The sequence below is a fragment of the Buceros rhinoceros genome, unplaced genomic scaffold, assembly GCF_000710305.1.
Source record: "Buceros rhinoceros silvestris isolate BGI_N320 unplaced genomic scaffold, ASM71030v1 scaffold19556, whole genome shotgun sequence".
NCBI lineage: Eukaryota > Metazoa > Chordata > Aves > Bucerotiformes > Bucerotidae > Buceros > Buceros rhinoceros.
Window position 1 is genome coordinate 19,923 of NW_010416017.1, and position 17,526 is coordinate 37,448.

Here is a 17,526-nt window from a genome sequence, read left to right on the forward strand (position 1 = left end):
GAGAGAGAGAAGAGGCAGTTCGCGGAGTCAGCTTGTGTGCTGGAGGCAGCCCCGCGGCCATCAGATTCTGAGGGATTTCAGTCCTATCCCTCTCTGACAGAGGAGATGACAGTCAGGCTCTTGATGCTGAAGTGGGTAATTTTAGCCAATGCACACGTGTTCGGTGTAACTTCATCAGATGTTAACAGATGGGCTCTTCTGTGAAGAGGGTGGATGTCTTCCTACCTCTTCATTGCAGCTTTGCTGTTTGCAAAAATAAAATAGTCTGTAAAAACTCACGTTTGTTCACCCTGTGCTTATCCTTCTTCTGCTGTTCACTCCCTCCCTGGGCTTTCTGCCACTGAACCTCAAGCCTCAAAAGGTGGTGCCTCGTGGCTGTGCAGTGCACATAACCCTCCCTGCTGTGCATGACTTTGCTGCTGTGTGGGAAGTTTCAGGAGAGAGATGTTGGCTTAAAAGAGGAAGAAAAATGTTTTCTGGATCCTTTTTATTTATTTTTTTTTTACCTCTTGGTTTCCTTCTGGCATCTCATAGCTTTCATCATGGGTGGGTACATCAGTGCTGTGATGTTAATGCTGAGAAGGGCGAAGGTCCCAGTGGCGTTTGTTCCTTTTTGGTCTGTTTTGTGTCTTGTATGACTGCCTGGTTACCCATGCCTGAGCAGCTTAATCTCTTCATTGCCCAGTAACCATGCGGATGGGAAGAGATTATCTCTCCTGTAATGGTTTCTTCTCTTCTCCCCTCGTGGCTGAGGAGAACAGGCTCTCCAGCGAGCAGTGGCCTGGCCACTGCCCTCTCCATGGCTTTGGGACAGGGCAGCATGGTTACCGTGCTGCTCACCCTGTGAACCTGGTCTTTTGGATAGATAGGTTCTGTCAGTGGTGTCTTTTCTCACAGAGCTGATTTGAGTGGGTCAGAAACAGTGGGGATTGATTTTGTGTTTGAAATTGTTCTGAAACTTGGACTCAGTCAAGAAAGTTGACCTCTAAAGTAATGACAGTGCTGAGGAACAGGTCTGCTGGTGGAAGGTACAAACACGGGTATGTGAACAGTAAACAACTTGCGACCGAACTGTTCATGCTGCTGAGCTATAACCTTCCGTGAGAACATAGTAATATATTTATCCAGGCAACCTGAAAAGTGCGTCTGATTTCTTGATTGCTTCCAAATGCCAGACAGTTGGGCTGTGGAGTTTTTTCCTGAAAATTCCTGCATCTTCTCTAAAGTTTCGATGTTTCAATTGTAGAAACAGCTGGAAGACTACCTGACAACGCTCCTTAAAATGCCCATGTACAGGAACTACCATGGAACGGTAAGCAGAAATTTCTCTGCTTAAACGCCTAAAGAATATTTGCTTTGCAAGTGTTAAATTCATTGGAAGATGACATGCAGCTTATATAAGGAACAGCTGGTTTGGAAGCATTTTGGCTTAGCTGAGTTCTCCAACACAGTTGTAATGTTATTAAAACCACAGGAAGAGAGTGAATGGCTCAGTCTTGGAAGCTGCTGTTATAACACAGTGATACCTCCTCAAGGTAGTCCAGTCCAGAAAGCAAATTGTACATGTATGACATAGTGGCTTTCTGTTTAATTGTGGAGAGTGTTTTAGATGTTAAATAGAAGTTTAAAATACTTCAACAATTGGAGTCCAAACCACATTTCTCGTTGCTTCTCTAGTTTGGGGTTTGTGTGTGGTCCTGGGTGCAGATTTGTCTTGGGTTCCTATTCTGTGCAGTTTCACTGGACGACAGTGATGATGAGTTTGTGTGAGTGATACTTGCTCCCCTCTGCATTATTTCATCACTTCCGAAGGGAGATGGTAATTGACTTGTTTCCCCAAGCTGATAGCCCTGTTAAAATGTCAAATCCAAGCTTCAGGCCTATTTTAAGCAAAAATATTTCCTTTGCAAGCCATCCTGGAATGTTTCTTCAGTAGTCCTCACCTGTCAGCTGCAGCTGTAGCAGCTCCCTGGGATGGTAATTTACTTCCCCTTTTCTTGGCTGTGTAATGACTGTGTTACTCCATCTTTCGTAATACCAACAAAACCTGAAGCGTGCGTTGAGTAGCTGCAGAGGTTAGTGACGTTTCTGAGCAAGGGCTGAGAACTGGGAGCGCTTGGTTTTCAAACAAACCAGAAACGTAGACTGAACTTAAGGTTCCTCCAGCAGCCAGTTCTTCTCTTTGGCTTCTCTTTGCTCTTCTGCAAGACTTCAGTTGTGAGGCGATGTTGGGCAGCTCGTAGCTGGATGTCGTACCTGAAAGCTGCATTGCTCTTGTTGCAGAGCTCGGTGTGTCGAGCAGTGCTTGTTATCCGGTCAGAGCAACCGCCTGGTGTTGGCCATCGCGCTTTGGGTTGCAAGATACCTTCAGAGTCGGGCTGAGGGAACTGTGTTGCTTACAGAGTGGTTCTGCTGGAGGCAGGCTGTGGAGCGTAAATCAAATGCAGTCAAGAGCTGTGTTAGTCTGCGTGTGGAAAATAGTCATCTTTTGTTCTAAAGGCAAAACTGGGATAACTTGGCAATTTTGATCAGTAGCATATGCAAAGCGGGGGAGAATTGTTTTACAGCGCGGATCTATCTTGTCGCTTTTAGGCAGGCATTGCCTTTTTCAAATAGTTTGGAGAATTTCTGCTCATGTAAGAACGTGGGAGATCTTTCGACCAGGCTGTGTTCGAGGCGAGCTGGGGCGGTGGGGGCCGGGCGAGGAGATGGGTGGTCCTGCCTTGTCCGGGCAGCTGTGGGGAGCTTCCCTCCTCCTGCGCTGAATTGCCCTTCTGTCCCCGACCCCCAGAGCCAGATGTCGCTTTGCAAATAAATTCTCAGTTTATTGTTGGCTGTCGCTGGACTTGGCTGCAGCGCAGCATTCAGTGAGGACTCTGCTGCTAATGGTGGTGCCGGTGCCAAGTGCGGTGGATCCTGCAGGCAAGAAAGCACAGGGAGAAAAATGTTTCCTTTAAGGAAACCACCAAAACAACCCTCTCCAGACTAGAGACTAAAGTGAGGATTCTGGCATTTTCCTTGGGAACTGTGTTTGTCCTCCTCAGAACAAAATGAAGGCTTTGCTCTTCCTGTGGTTGAGAAGTCTTTTGTCTGGATGCTGACAAATGCTGTAACTGTCTTAATCCTGGAGCACATTTTGTCTCCTGCCTGTTCCTCTAATCAAATCTGTACCCCAAGGTGTGTTTTTTAAAATCCTAAGTTCTTTGGAAATTAAAGACGTGAAGTTGCAGTGGCAAGCTGTGACCCGCCTGCTGTAACCCCTGGTCCTTGTGAAGAGCCTTCCTGGCTCCTTCCCTCCTCAGAGATGCTTTTACATCTAAACCGCATGGTTTAATTTGCTTTTTTGCTACTTATATTTTGCATTTGTGGTTAATTTGTTAGTTGTCAGTGAGAGGATCACCACTTTGTGCATTGTCTGTAGGATCTGCCATGCACTGGGAGAGCTGAGCCTCCGAGTTGTTCTAGGTGTGGAAGCTGTGGAAATAACCTACTGAAGAATCATTATTTAGAGATGTACTAAGTGTCCCTTGCTTTGGGTAGCTCTGATAAAACTTACACTGCCTCACACTTCCCTGAATTTCTCAGCATTCATCGTAACACTATTTTGTGTGAAGTTCACAAACAGGCTGGTAGATGTGTTGTATTTTGTGATCAGACCCCAGACTCCATAGCCTTTCATTATCTTTTTTCTTTCCTTTTGGCTGTGTGACTTGTGATTCAATCTCATGTCTTCCATTCCAAACCTTTTTATAGTACTTCTGGGCTGAAGTTTTTTCAAGACAATAACCATTAAAATGGATGTTTTGGGAATCTTGGTGTGTTAATTGTCCACGCTTTTTTCTGGGGAATGGAAATTGGGGTAATATAGCCCCAAAACATTAGGAAATGGGGCCTCTAGGCTTCATTATATTTCATATAAAAATGTTATTAATTGGACCTCTGCCTCATTTTTTTGTGTGAGCTAAAATAGTTGAAAGATGCCTAAGCAAAATAAATATTTGGTTGAAGCAGAGCGCGTGTGTCTGTAACATTTTGCATGGGTTTAAGTGAGAGTAAAAACCTCATCTGAATTGAAAGCAGCACCATATGAGAACGACTCAGATACATGAGCGTGGCTGCTGCTTTGCCCTGGATCTGCAGACCATGGCAAAGGTCCCTGCCCAACCCCTCAGTGTTTTTAGTTATTGCACTTGAACTTTAGCATGTTTAATATTTTTTTTAATTTGGGTTTAGTATAAGCTTTTTTTTGTGTGTGTAAGAAATAGCTGGCATCTGTTACTGAACAATTGTTCTGAAGAGTGGTGTAAGTTCATTTTATTGCTGCTAATCAACTCTATGGTTTTTTTTTTAACCCACTTAATTAAAAACAAGAGTCGAAATGAAAACAGCGTGGGGCTGCCGAGCTCTCGCTGAAATGCGGATGCTCTGTGAAATTTTTGCTTGAATACCTCACGCGTGCTCAGCATTGCCGATGGGATGGGGCGGTTTAAAACCACGGCTCATATACCTTGCAGCTGGTTCTCCACCTTGCACAGCTTGTCTTTCTGCAGCTGATCACTCCTGTCTGTTTGGGTTGGGGGTTTTTTATTGCTACGACAATGTCATTGAAACTGCATTCTCTAGGTCTATATCTCATCCTTAAAATATGCTGCTGCAGATAGCTCTGAAACCAGAGCGGGATGCCGGCTCCCCGGGGAGGCAGCTGGGCAGCGCAGGAATCCCGACGTGGAGGGATGAAAGCGCCTCGCTGCTCAGCGTTCCCCTCGGTTGTCTGTGAACGACGAGCACCTCGGACAAGAGGCACCATAACCGTAAAAATAGTTAATGCAGTAGCAATAATCATAAATAATTTGATCAGCTATTTTCCACTTCACTGAGGAATTTTCCTTTTAACTGGTGGAATTTATTTGTGTCTGTTTTTTACAAACCAACTCTCCTAATTGGCACTGTTTGGACAACGTGTTCGATGGGCTCCGGTCACCGCTGTTGCCATTTCAAAGACTCCTTGGCTACAGAGCAGGTCGCTGCGCTGCCAGACAGCCTTCCTTTTATTTTATGTAGTAGGAATAGTTCTGTTTCTGCCAGTAATTTTTCCTCCTGGTTTTTCTCGTTGTTTCTCTGAGGACAATTCTCTCTCTGCATGCAGAGCTCCTCGAATCACTGCCAGCTTGCTGCTTGCAGCCAACCTCGTCAAAGGTTTTTGACATTTCATGTGTGGGTTTTTTTGTGTGTGCCCACTGCGAGAGAGATGTCTGGGTTTCTCGTTCTTCTGACTGGGGAATGCTGGCAGTTTTCTGAAGAAATGAAAATGGGATCCGGGGAGACTGGGACCTCTAAGTGCTTGTAGGATGTGCTGAGTTTTCAGGTGCTCCCATCCCGCTCTGAGTGTCGCTGCAGAAACAGCCGCAATGTTTGTAGGTCACGCGTGGTGCTGTTCCAGGATGGATAGTGAGAGCAGTGGTGGCAAGATGGGTAGTAAAAGCATGGAAGAGCTTGTTCTAGCCACTTGCTGAAAACAGGCTGAAATCACCCAAAATGAGGGCATTAAATTGCCTCTAGTGAATAGAGGTTACTTTATGTCCTTGAGCTACTCAGAGGAGAACAACAGGTCCTTTTCTTCTCTTCTGTGGCCTTATTGATGCGAGAAATCTGGGGAGGTCTCAGGACCAGCGGGGCGTGAGGAGGAGGGGAAGGATCTTCTGTGCTACTGCTGCTTCTGTGGGGTGAAAATGATGGTGTTGGGCAGGGAGCCTGAGCCAGACTCCCTGTAACGGCAAGATAGATTTTTGCCCCAAATTTACTGATGCTCTTTGTTTCGCTTGGTGTTTGAAAATACCTCTGAGACTTATGTGTCCACCCATGTAATTCCTGTGCAAAACTGGATTTTTCTGAGGAGAGCCCTGAGTTTGGTTTGCCAAAGAGCAGGTGACAGTGGCTACCTTGGAGGAGAGCCCTTCCTTGGGTGGTGGCACTTGAGCTGCTGTGGGGTGCGGGTGGGCATGGCCTGAAGCTGGCCCTGAGGCTGTCTCTTGTCCTGACTGCGGTCAGGACCGTGGGTGGAGTCCTGGGCTTCTGTCCCTGCAGGCTTCATTGCCCAGACATGTGGTTAGAGGGTTCCCTCTGGCTTGCTGCCTGACCAAAGGAGAGGGCAACTCCTGCCCTGAGCGCCTTCCTGCACCTGGACACTTTTATGTGATAGGAAGCTAAAAGTGCCTGGGTGCAGACAAGCCTCTGCCGTGCAAGGCAGCTCCTTCGCCAGGTTGCTCCGGCACCACCCCTGTCCCGCACAGGACACCTGGGCAGGCGTTTCTCCCTGCTAATGGGGCCCAGGGCTAATAACCAGTGGACTGTCAGGAATGTCCCGCTGTGCCAAGTAAGGCCTGCTTGGTCGAAATCACCCGGTGTCCTATTTTTAGAGGTGAATGTAGCTGTGCTGTTCTTTCTCACCAGCTTTGCTTGTCACTGTGTTCCTCTGCAATCTCCACTGAAGCAGGAGGAGCCGTGAGGATGCAGGTTGCTTGAGTTTGAACTTAGCTGGTAAACCTGGTGGCATGGCACATGGGTTTCTTGGGCTGTGGCTCTTGTGGAGCTCTGTGCAGACCAGCAGAACTCATTGAACCTGCTCTCCTCCTGCCCCACTGTTGCTTTCCTGCTGGTTTCCAGTTCCTGGGGCCAGACGGGGCAGTGGTGTATGTACAGTGCTGAGTGGGAGCAACCTGCTGCGATGGTCTTGGAGGATGCTTGTGGGTTAAGGGGCTGAACCCCCATGTGGTGTGTGGGAATATGGTGCTCCCAGCCCTGGGAGCCTCTCTAGCCTTTCTGTGAGGGCCACTGAAGGAAGGAGAGAATTCAGACAGCAAGCCAGGTTCACACAGACCCCCAGACAGTGGCAAACTTGAGTCGTCCTTTCAGCCATTGATCCAGAAGGGAGGATGCTGGTGGGTCCCTATGATACATTTGATCTCAATTGTCCCGGTTGCCTGAAGTGTGTCCTGCAAAGCATACTTCAAATCAGCAAGCAAGCAACCCAGCCAAACTACTGTTCTTAGTCATCTTGAAGATGCTTAAGCAATGGTGTGTAGCTTCTGCTCAGGATCTGTTGGAGGTTCTGTCTTTGACAAGACACTTCAATGAAGCAAAGTATTCTGTGGGTGTCAGAGTGTAAAAGATGGGGGAATCTTTTTCTTTCCCCAGATGGAGTTCATTGGAGTAAACCAGCTGTCGTTCATCCATGACCTGGGACCGAAGGGCATGTGAGTTGTGAGCTATCTCTTTGAGTTATGATTCACCAAGAGCATGGCTTTACAAATAAATATTGCTCGAATTAATATCTTTCCTTCCTCACCAATAACTGACCGGGGAATATCTTGCCATCCAGATTAATAAAAAAATAATGTTCAAACTGTAATGCTACAACTTTGGGAAGCAGTTTCGAGAGCAGGCTGCTTTGCAAGACATGGGCTGGCTTGCAGGGTTTTTTTCCTCCTTACCACTAGTAGACCCACTTGATCTTCTGTTTGTTCTATAAAATGTGGCCCAGCGTTTCTTAAATCTGCACATTTTCCTTCTGGGGGGTTATTAGCTTCTTCCAGCTTTTGGGGCATGGTGCAGAGGGCACGGCTGGAGATGGTGGGAGCCATCCCTGGGCACAGGGGCTGAGGTGTTCAGCAAGCATCCTCCACCCAAGACACCCCTGTACCTCCAGGCGAGCCATGCCACCCATCCTGACCATGATTCTGTCCTTGCAGAGAAGGATTCATCATGAAGCGCTCCGGGGGCCACCGCATCCCTGGTCTGAACTGCTGCGGTCAAGGAAGGATGTGCTACCGATGGTCCAAAAGGTAGTGCTGGGATGGGCGAAGGTGGCAATGCTGTGTGCTGCTCAGGCACACATGAAAATACTCATTTGTCTTTTTCTCCCAAAAAATCTGTGATGTTGATTCTGGCTTTTGTTACGAAAGCCACAGATTTTCAGGTGAAAAAGGTCCATGTGCTATTTCTCCCCTCAGTGTCCTGTGTGGAGCATGTGGGGTTTTTTCTTCTGCTTTAGAGGTCATAGAAGGGATATGTTGTTCCAGAGGAAAACTGGCATTTGCTACAGCCCCCAGCTGGCAGAAAAGGCAATAAATCCCTGGTCTGTGCACAGCTTTCCCTGCTGCAGGAGCATCCGGGGCTTCCGTGCATTGGGGGTGGAACGTGGCTGGTGGCAATGCCCCAGCCGGATTTCAGCCCAGTTTCCTGAGCTTCCCTCCCTCAATTTATGCAAAGAAAATCAGTTAATTGAAACACTATCTGGACTGCTTCGGAGCTGGAGTAAATCAGATGTGACCTGCAGCTCTGTTTGGTGCAATTAACCTTGGAATGGGGTACGTTGCTTCTTCCTTATTACTGCAAATGCTTAAATGCTGGTGTTTTCATGGGCGTTTTCCCAAGCCACCCCCTGTTTCCATGTCCCTTCCTGCTGCAGGCAGGTGTAACTTACTGTCCCCATCCCTTTCCCTTCTGTGTTAGATCTCAGTGTGTCCTGGGGCTGCAGCTCAGGGAGGAGTGTGCTGTGGAGAGGGGTGTGTGGTGCCAGCGAGCATCCCAAAACCGCAGCGAGGATTTCCTCGAGCTTGGCCTTCCCAGGAAAATCTTTCGTTTTGAAAATCCAAATAGCACGTATCTGTTTTAAAGCAACAATTTCTTGGTCTGTAAGAGCATCCCCAGGCATTACCCACCTCTGGATTTTTGCATCGCCAGTGGGCCATCATTAGTTTTATCTTAAAAGTTTTCCAGCAAAATCTTTCTGCACTCTTGTGAAGAAAAGGTGCAGTTTCTGTGTAGTCTTTCCAGCGTTTCTTAATGTGATTTTACAGAAGATCTGAGTGCAGGAGGAGAGGAAGATGGGACATTCTTTCAGGTCAAATTGTTAAATTGTTTCCAATTCTTTTTTTCTCCTATGGAAAAAAAAAAAAGCCTTTTCCTCTTGGTGCCCCTCAGTTTACTCTTCCCTATGTTACACAGAGCTCAAGCTCTAGTGGGGACAGTAGCACATTCAGCTCTGATGGATCTCAGTTTGTCCCTGAAAGCCTAAAAAGGTGATTGGGAAGTATTTGAGTGGGATTGTGTGCAGAGTAATGCAAGGGGGACTGACAGCATATGCATCAATAATTAATTAAATAACAGTAATATTTCCCAGAGAGGGTTGTTTACATGAAGGATTTTAGGACACATCAAGCTGGGGCCAGAGCTCTGCCTGAGCATGTGGCAGACCGTGGCCAGCAGCTTTGCTGCAGATGTTGGGTTTTCTATACCCCAAATAATTTTCGCATATTGTAGTAGGTTGGGTGTTGTATGGCCACGGGGGCTGTGGAAAGGGGTGTGGAGGAGGAGGAGGACAGCGGGGTGACCTGAAAGAATGTCACATCTTTCTCTCCTCATGCATTCAGATCTTCTGTAAAATCACATTAAGAAACGCTGGAAAGACTACACAGAAACTGCACCTTTTCTTCACAAGAATCACGAATGGGCACAGGCGTGCAGAGCTGCCCAGGAAAAACAAAGGGAAATGCATGAAAACGTGCCCCATGGGATGTTGGGGAGTGAAATTATGAGCCAAATAGGGAGAGGAGGTATTTTGGTACCAACTGAGAGGTATTGCTGGGGGAACTCTTCCAGGGCCCTTGAAAGAGAAGAAGAAATTGTGGGATCTAGAGGTAGGTGAGGAGCTGAGGCTGTTACTAAAGATATACAAATGAACAGATTTTTGCAGTATTTTCTGTTGCTTTGTGTGCTTCTGAGTGTGCAGAAGAATGAGGCGAAGGTCTGGTGATGGAGACCTGTGTGGGACAGAGGGGGTTGGTTACCCCAGCTACGCGGCAGGGGGAGAAAAAATTAGAAATGCCACTCACAGTAAAAAATGTGTGTTTTCCCAGAGTTGCCTTCAGGCTGCGGTATTTATGTAAAACCTGCCGGTCATCTTTCATCGTGTGTTTCTAACAGGGTGCTTGTTGCTTGGCAATAAAAGCTTTCCAAAATGGCTCGTTCATGTATTTTGATAGGAGTGAAAGTGATCCTAGCATTATAATTCATGGTAGAAGTGGCAAGTAACTCCTGTACAGCGTAAAAGCTGAATAAAAACCTGGGATGGAAGAGCCGTTGTTGCATCTTGCCTGGTTCTGGGGCACCTGGCTGGGAGGTTTGTGGGCGAGGAGGTTCTCATTGATTTTGTTAGACAAAGAAGCCTGTATTTTCAAAACTCCTGTAAAAAGGAGTCAGGCAAATAGCTCTTGAAGTCTTATATTGAATTTAAATTAGTTACTCAAGCTCACAAAACAGGTGCTTTTCTGCCCAAGAAAATAATACGCCAGACTAGCTCCTGCAAAGTAGTTTTGCTCTTTAGCAGAATGCTTTTCTTTCCCTGATAAATGATTTGCACTTGTTTTGAAGGGAGCTTTTGCACTTTATTGGCTTGCTTTATGGCTCGTGTTTTGAAGACCGGCACGGCTGAAACACACGTTACCCAGTTGTTGTGCCCATGCAGGTGGCTGGTGGTGAAGGACTCTTTCCTGCTGTACATGAAGCCAGACTCGGGGGCCATCGCCTTTGTCCTGCTGGTGGATAAGGAATTCAACATCAAGATAGGCCAGAAAGAAACAGAAACTAAACATGGGCTGCAGATCGACAATCTCTCAAGGTAAGAAACACAGACCTTTAGACCCTGCTGCTGTTGGAAGGAGGAATCGATGCTCCTCTGCAGGAGGGGTTAACGAGGTGCCCTGGGCTGACTGTGCAGCTCAGCTTCCCGCAGGGCTGAGTGCCTGGGCGGCTGCTGCTGCCTTTACACCCGCTGGGCGCTGGCCTGTCATACTGATCGTTTCCGATGTCTTAATGAGGCGCTTGGAGCCTCAGCTGCTGTTTGTCCATCCTTGTGCTTATGGCTGGGGCCTGGGGGCACAGCGCAGGTGGAGCTGCACAGTCTGTTTTCGCAGCAATTTGCTTACGGTAATTTTCTAGGCGCTTTGTTCCTTTATGCTGCAAGCAGGGACGTGTTCTACATCCTAGCCTGCATATTGCCCAAAAGACGTGCTGGTTGGAATAAAGAGATATTACATATTCTTATGGTGACATACAATATAGATTCATCTTCTAAAAAATACAGCCGAGTTCAGCTGATGCTTAACAAATTTAAATCCAAGGTATTTTTTGTAAAATGAATTATTTTTTATAAGCAGCTCAGTCCTGATGTATCCTGCAAACAAAGCAACATCCTTACTGTTTGCTTACATAAAATATGGCTGGTAGAGGTGTCTTTATCAACACCTACAGACAGCAAGGAGCAGCCCAATTAAACGTTCAGCATCCTGCCCCGTGTGTTGTCTCTTTTACAGGTCACTGATTTTGAAGTGTACCAGCTACAGACATGCCCAGTGGTTGAGGCAGGGCATAGACGAGTTTGTTCGGAAGCACGGCAAGGACTTCCTCACCGAGCACCGCTTCGGCTCGTACGCTGCCGTGCAGGAGAACACGCTGGCGAAGTGGTGAGGACTGCAGCAAGGCTGTGACCGACTCCCGGCTTTGGGTGCTGTTACCTGCAGCAGCATCAGCACGCGCCTGCCTGCGTTATCGCAGCTCTGATGGATAGAGCTGGTTGCGTTCAGTAGCTGGAGGGACTGGTGATAATGAGCAAAGTTGCAAAAAACTTGGCTTTCTTCACCAGGAATGGAATGGCAGCACTGGTGACAGGAGTGTTTTGATCCTGTTATGGCTTTGCATCGCAGCTAATGGCATTTTGAAACATCAAGTTTCATGTGAATTTGAGCATGTTGGGTATTTGTTGTTGCAATGATAAAAATGGTATTTTGTCACACGTATAATAGGCAGGATGCTTATGAGTTAAAACGAGAACTACTCTTTCATGAAGGTGTTCCTGGCTTCAATTTTATCCTGATTCTGGAAATGCTTATTCCTAAGGGGTTGGTTTTTTCGCCTCTGGGTTGTAAGCCCATGGTAACACAGGTGCTCTGGACAGCGTCTGCTTCTGGCTACTCCCTTCTCCAAAGCTACCTCCCAAAGCTGCAGCCTGTCCTGCCTGTGCTCCTCAGCGGCCAGACATCTGGTCACGTTCTTCGTGTCCTGAAATGCAAGATATGTCCGGCTCACCGCGTTGGCAAGGCTAATTCCCATTCTGCAAGGCACTGTTACCCTTCCAGGCACCCCGGGTGTGTTCAGATGCAAATGTCGCTCAGTGGGTTGAAGAGCAGCATCAGATTCAGCCTTGCAGATTGGCTGAGAATCAGCAAATGCAAATTTGGGTGTAGTGTTAGGGTGGCTGAGCTTTATGCGCACAGCAGTCCCATGAGAAATCCTCCTGTCTGTAGTGTAACGTGATTGCACTAAGCCTTCTCCAGAAGCACGTCAAAAGAATTATTCTAGCTGGAAGCAAACCCTCGCAGTGCTCTTGCTGCAGCTTCCACCTTGCAGCAACCGCTGCCCAAGCAGTTTCCGTAAATCAAAGCAAACGCCATTCTGCCAGCCTTTCCCGAGAGCCAGGCCTTGCTCGCTCCTTGCTACCTGTGGTTGGCAGAAATACCAAGTGGTACTTAATAATCTCTTATTGTGCTCCTAATAACATCAGCGTGAAACTCTCTCTGTGTGTTGTCCTAATTCTTGAAATTAGGTTTTTGTTTGCTTTGGAGAAGGGAATGTAAATGGCACTAACGCAGAACCCGTCAGTCTTCAGCTATGGACTGTGTTTAAATGAAGGGGGATGAAACCTAAATCTGCGCACTGTGTTTGCTTTCACAGGTATGTGAATGCTAAGTGGTACTTTGAAGATGTCGCGAATGCCATGGAAGCTGCTAAGGAAGAAATTTTCATCACGGATTGGTGGTTCGTACTTACGTATTTGGATGTTGACTAGCCCTCTCCCTTGGGAGGTTCCCAACAATGTGGCGCTGTTTGGAGGCCCGACAGCATGGCAACTAGCCGTGCAGCCAGATGGTTTGGCAGCTCACCCAAACACCTCCTTGCGTCACATTCGAAGGCCTTTTCAGGAGGGTTGGCAGCAAAAGCGCATGCTTGAAATCAACAGCTTGGTTGTCTCCCTTCAAGGAAAGGCCTGAAATTCCATGAAGGCACCACCTGAATTGCAAATATGATGGTGCAAGGTGCTCATCAGGAGTGTAAATCGCTGCAACCCAAAGGGGAATAGTTGTCATTGAATGTGTAAGGGAACACGGACCCCATACACCTCTGACAGTGCCCTTCCCGTGTGATCCTGCACGGGAAACTCCTTTCAGCATCTCCTTGCTGTCTTGGGAAGCCTCGTGCCAGCAGTGAGAACATCTGGCGGGAGTGGTGTGTGATTTTGCTCTGCTCTTAGGAGTGGTGCTGTCCCTTCCCCAAGCAGCTTGGCTGCTGAAGGACCTGGCTCTGCCTTCTCCTTAACTAGTAATTCAATATGTTTACATGGTGCTCTGGTTCCTGTTTGAGGCAGAAAAAGGTGCTCTCACAGACTCAGGGCAGAGTTTCTTGGTTGGACGCTGGCTGCAGCTGCCTGTGTCGTGCCTTTGCGGAGGTTAATCTGGCTGGGCCAGTCGGGATCCTGGGGATGGGATGGTAGGGCAGGCTCCCAAGCCACAGCTTGGGCATCCTCTTTCATTCACCTTGGGCGCATCTCTCTGCTCCTATTTCTCCATCTGTAAAATGAACCTCTCACTACTAAACCACTACCCATAGGAACTGGGAGGATTAGTTTTTAGGTTGCAATTATTATGAGAAAACTAAATACGGTGTTAGTATTTACTAGGGTAAACCTGTTTGCTAACATGACCACAGATGAACCCAATGCTCCCTCTGATTCCCGTGTGCAACAGCAGGCAGCAATGCAAAAGCACCAAATTTCAGATCTGTTGTCTCTTAAAGTTTTATTCAGACAATCGTTAACTTGGAATTCCAAAACTTATCTGAAACTTGGAGTTTCAGATTGAAATGCTGGTTGTCAGAAGCATGCGATACAGCAATATGCTTTATCCAAGCACAAGTTCCCATGCTCAGTACAGAAGTAGAGGAGTGAAATTCTATCACTGTGCTTTGCTGGAGTTAGACAAGATGACTAATTACTCCTTGTAATCCTTAAAGCTGTGAATCAATAGAATGTCCTGTGGAGAGAGATCGTTTTGCTTTGTCTTTAGGCAGCAAGGAAAATTCAGCACAAATCTAGCCGCAGTACCAGGAGAACTAAAAATCCCATTCTTAGTTATTTATGTCTACACATTTCTTTCAAATCTACCTTGGGGCTTTCTTTCGTTGCATCTGTCTTCCATAGATAGAGCCCAAGTTTCCCTGTTTATACATCGCTGTTTAACTTGGTCTCATGGGTTGTTGAGTACGGAGATGAATGTGCTGGACGCATCCCCTGCCCTCTGCAATGCTCTGTTATCAAAGAATGGAGCGTGGTGTTGGAGAATGTATCTCTGGGACGTGAGCCTTCACATCCACTATATATAAACTTTGATGTCTTTGCTTCCCAAGTTGATTATTTAGGTCAGTGCTTTGTTTGCAGATTATATAATGCTGTGGTTTTTTCCACCCCTTTACTTTCTTAGGCTGAGCCCAGAAATCTTCATGAAACGACCTGTTGTGGAAGGAAATCGCTGGCGGCTGGACTGCATCCTCAAGCGGAAAGCAGTAAGTGAGCTCCAGCTGCGACCTTCACCCTTCAGAAACCCCTGTGTGCCCACCCAGTTACAGAGTCATACTAGAACTGGAGCCTTTGTACCATTTATTTCAGTCGGGATGAGGGATAAAGCTGGCCAAGCCTCATTTCAGATGGCCTCAGAAAACTACGTGTTTTGATTTGCTCCCCCTGTTTGGGTTTGGAAGAGCTTGGTGTCAGAAGGGTAGATCCTCTGATCACCCCTTCGAGTCCTCAGTGTGTGACCAGCATCTGCCAAGGTTTGGAAAGTACCTTGGCAGTTTTGAAAGTGCTTAAACAAGTGTGCTTAGAAACCCTCCCGTGGATACCAGTGAGCGCTGCTCATGGCATTCCAGGAGTCGGTTTAGCTCTACCAGCAGAAACAACGTGTTTGCTGGTGCTGAGTTGGTTGCATCCCCTTTAGGAGAGGGATGTCAGTATGACTGTACTGGTATTGCTGTCCTGCAGAGGCTTCTAACTGTAGGCAAACCTCAAGGCAGTATGAAGCAGCAGGAAACAACTTCAGGGGGTGTGTAATGAATCACATTTGTAAAATCTTACCTCGAAGGATTTTTTAAAGGCGGTACTGTAAGGATGACTTGTTGATGGGCTTTGGCATAGCTCAGCTCTTCGCACATGAGTCCGGGTCCAGAGGCCTCCTCTGGAAGCTGAAGAGCTTTCCTGAGCAGTGCTGTGGGTCGCCATGGTGGATCTGGGAGAGCGTAATCAAGAACAAGTAACCTCAGCTGCGTTTCTGTCTGAACTTAGTGCCTCTTAGCTTTTCCTCGCTTCAGAAATGGCCTGTACCCGTTGACATACCCGTGTACCATGTGTTGTTTCTTCCTGACAGCAACAAGGAGTGAGGATTTTTGTTATGCTGTATAAAGAAGTGGAGCTTGCCCTAGGGATCAACAGTGAATATAGCAAGAGGACGCTCATGCGCCTCCATCCAAACATTAAGGTAATTGAGCATCAGGCAGTCGTATGAAGGACGTTTGCGTTCATTTGTTCTTGGTAGCTGGTGCTGACCCTTGGGGTGTTCAGGTGTGAACTGGAAGGACAGTTCCCACCATTGCAGTAGGAATAGTCTGAGACTGAGAGTCACCCATACAGGGATTAAGCACATGTGGCAACTTCATTTCTTTGGGTTATAACTGAACACAAAATGGCTTAGTTTAGACTTGCCAAAGGAACTATTCATCTAATTCAAAAGAGACGTATTTCATGTGACAGGTTAATGGGGTTACCTCAGATGGAAAATTACCATTTGTGACTGTTGTCTCCTTCCAACATTTCTGTTCTTGTACAGATGACAAGAATCAACACTGGATCTTTGTTCCCATCGTAAACAAATGGCGTTGCACTGTCCTGTGCTGTGTCACTTCTGCTCTTCCACTGAGCAGAAAACGAGTGGTGGCATGGGAACCAGTAGAAAAGGCTAGATCCAGTCTCTTGAAATTAGAGACAGAGATATTTTAATGAGCAGTAAGATATGTTATGCATGAGGGTGACTAACAAACAGGTAGAATAGTAGATTTGTTGTGTCAGTGAAGGGAAGCATCCGTTCTCCACCATCTTTGCAGCCAGACTGGGAGATGTAACTGGAAGATACCTGCTAGCTGTCTAACTGGTTTTAGGAGTGATCAGGTGACACACTGTCCGTTTTTCCCCAGGACGCTGGTCTAATGGTTCTTCTCTAAAATTAAAAAATAAAACTATATACTGTGTGCTTAGAGAAATTACTTTGCTGTAAATACATCAAAAAATCTTATAAACAAACGCCGAACAACTTGCCGATTTTAAATAGGGAATAAACCAGCCAACTCCTCATTTCCCTCATGTAGTGGCAACAACCAGAGAAGTGAGTCAGATCGCCAATATGTTGTTTTCTTTCAGAGCAGGCTCTGTGTTTGAAAGCTCAGCTATTACAGCTCTGCTGAAAGCATGATGTTTTGTTGAAACAGTTTCCTTGACTGTGGTGCTATTACGAATGCTGTTGTTGTAAGCATGACCTATCCCAACATCAGTAACTTGCTGCTGGGGAGTACCTGTGCCCTGGGGAAATGCCTGCCTGTCAGTAAGGCTGAGCCCAGCTTGGAAGTCCTGGAGCTTCAGTAATTTCAGCAGTCTGCGTGGAGGCATCTTCCAAAAACTCCAGAGTTTCCCCATCATCCCAAGCACCCAAAAAAAAATCTGAGCAGCTTTCTGGCTGGAGCGATGTAAACTGGGCAATGATGTTGAGTTTGCTGGTTTTCCCCCCAGGTGATGAGACACCCAGACCATGTGTCCTCCTCTGTGTACCTCTGGGCCCACCACGAGAAGCTCGTCATTGTTGACCAGTCAGTGGCATTTGTGGGTGGCATCGACTTAGCATACGGCAGGTGGGATGACGATGAGCACCGCCTGACCGATGTGGGCAGCGTGAAACGAACGGCTGTGAAGTCGGTGTCAGCAACCAACCTGACAGTGAGTGAGCTTTGGCAATAAGGGAGCTCGCTCCAGCTGGTGGCCACGTTAAACGCCCGTGTGTTTAACCCGCGGTTAACCCGGTTTGTGGTGGGAATGAACAACCTTTGTCCACTTCTAAGCACAGGATTGGGTTTAGGAGGTTTAAAAAGGAATAGTAATGGGAAGGAGCAAGTAGCTGAGCATCAGATGACTCTTTGGGGCTAGATCCTGGCCAGCCCTTGCTAGACAGCTGGGTTTTCCCTGGAGCTTGGAGCAGCGGTCACAATACAGAGGCTGTGTTCTTAATAAAACTTAGCTAGAACTAAGGAGGTGCTCAGAGTGCTCCCAACTTCTGGATACTTGGGCCCTCAGAGATGCCCTGCTTGCTGAGCTTCCTG

General features: G+C 47.1%; 1 protein-coding gene across 3 annotated transcripts in view; it reads left to right on the top strand.

Moving 5' to 3' along the window:
- Positions 1–17,526, top strand: part of PLD1 (phospholipase D1, phosphatidylcholine-specific) — a 40,627-nt gene that overhangs the window by 2,580 nt on the left and 20,521 nt on the right. For 2 of the 3 annotated variants that reach the window (XM_010137654.1, XM_010137655.1), the window contains exons 5-13: positions 1,247–1,312; positions 7,195–7,253; positions 7,749–7,841; positions 10,526–10,678; positions 11,373–11,522; positions 12,790–12,873; positions 14,592–14,673; positions 15,531–15,641; positions 16,943–17,150. In XM_010137654.1, the coding sequence (XP_010135956.1) occupies positions 1,247–1,312; positions 7,195–7,253; positions 7,749–7,841; positions 10,526–10,678; positions 11,373–11,522; positions 12,790–12,873; positions 14,592–14,673; positions 15,531–15,641; positions 16,943–17,150 (1,006 nt within the window). The remainder of the gene's footprint in view (positions 1–1,246; positions 1,313–7,194; positions 7,254–7,748; positions 7,842–10,525; positions 10,679–11,372; positions 11,523–12,789; positions 12,874–14,591; positions 14,674–15,530; positions 15,642–16,942; positions 17,151–17,526) is intronic. The other variant, XM_010137653.1, reaches the window with a different exon arrangement.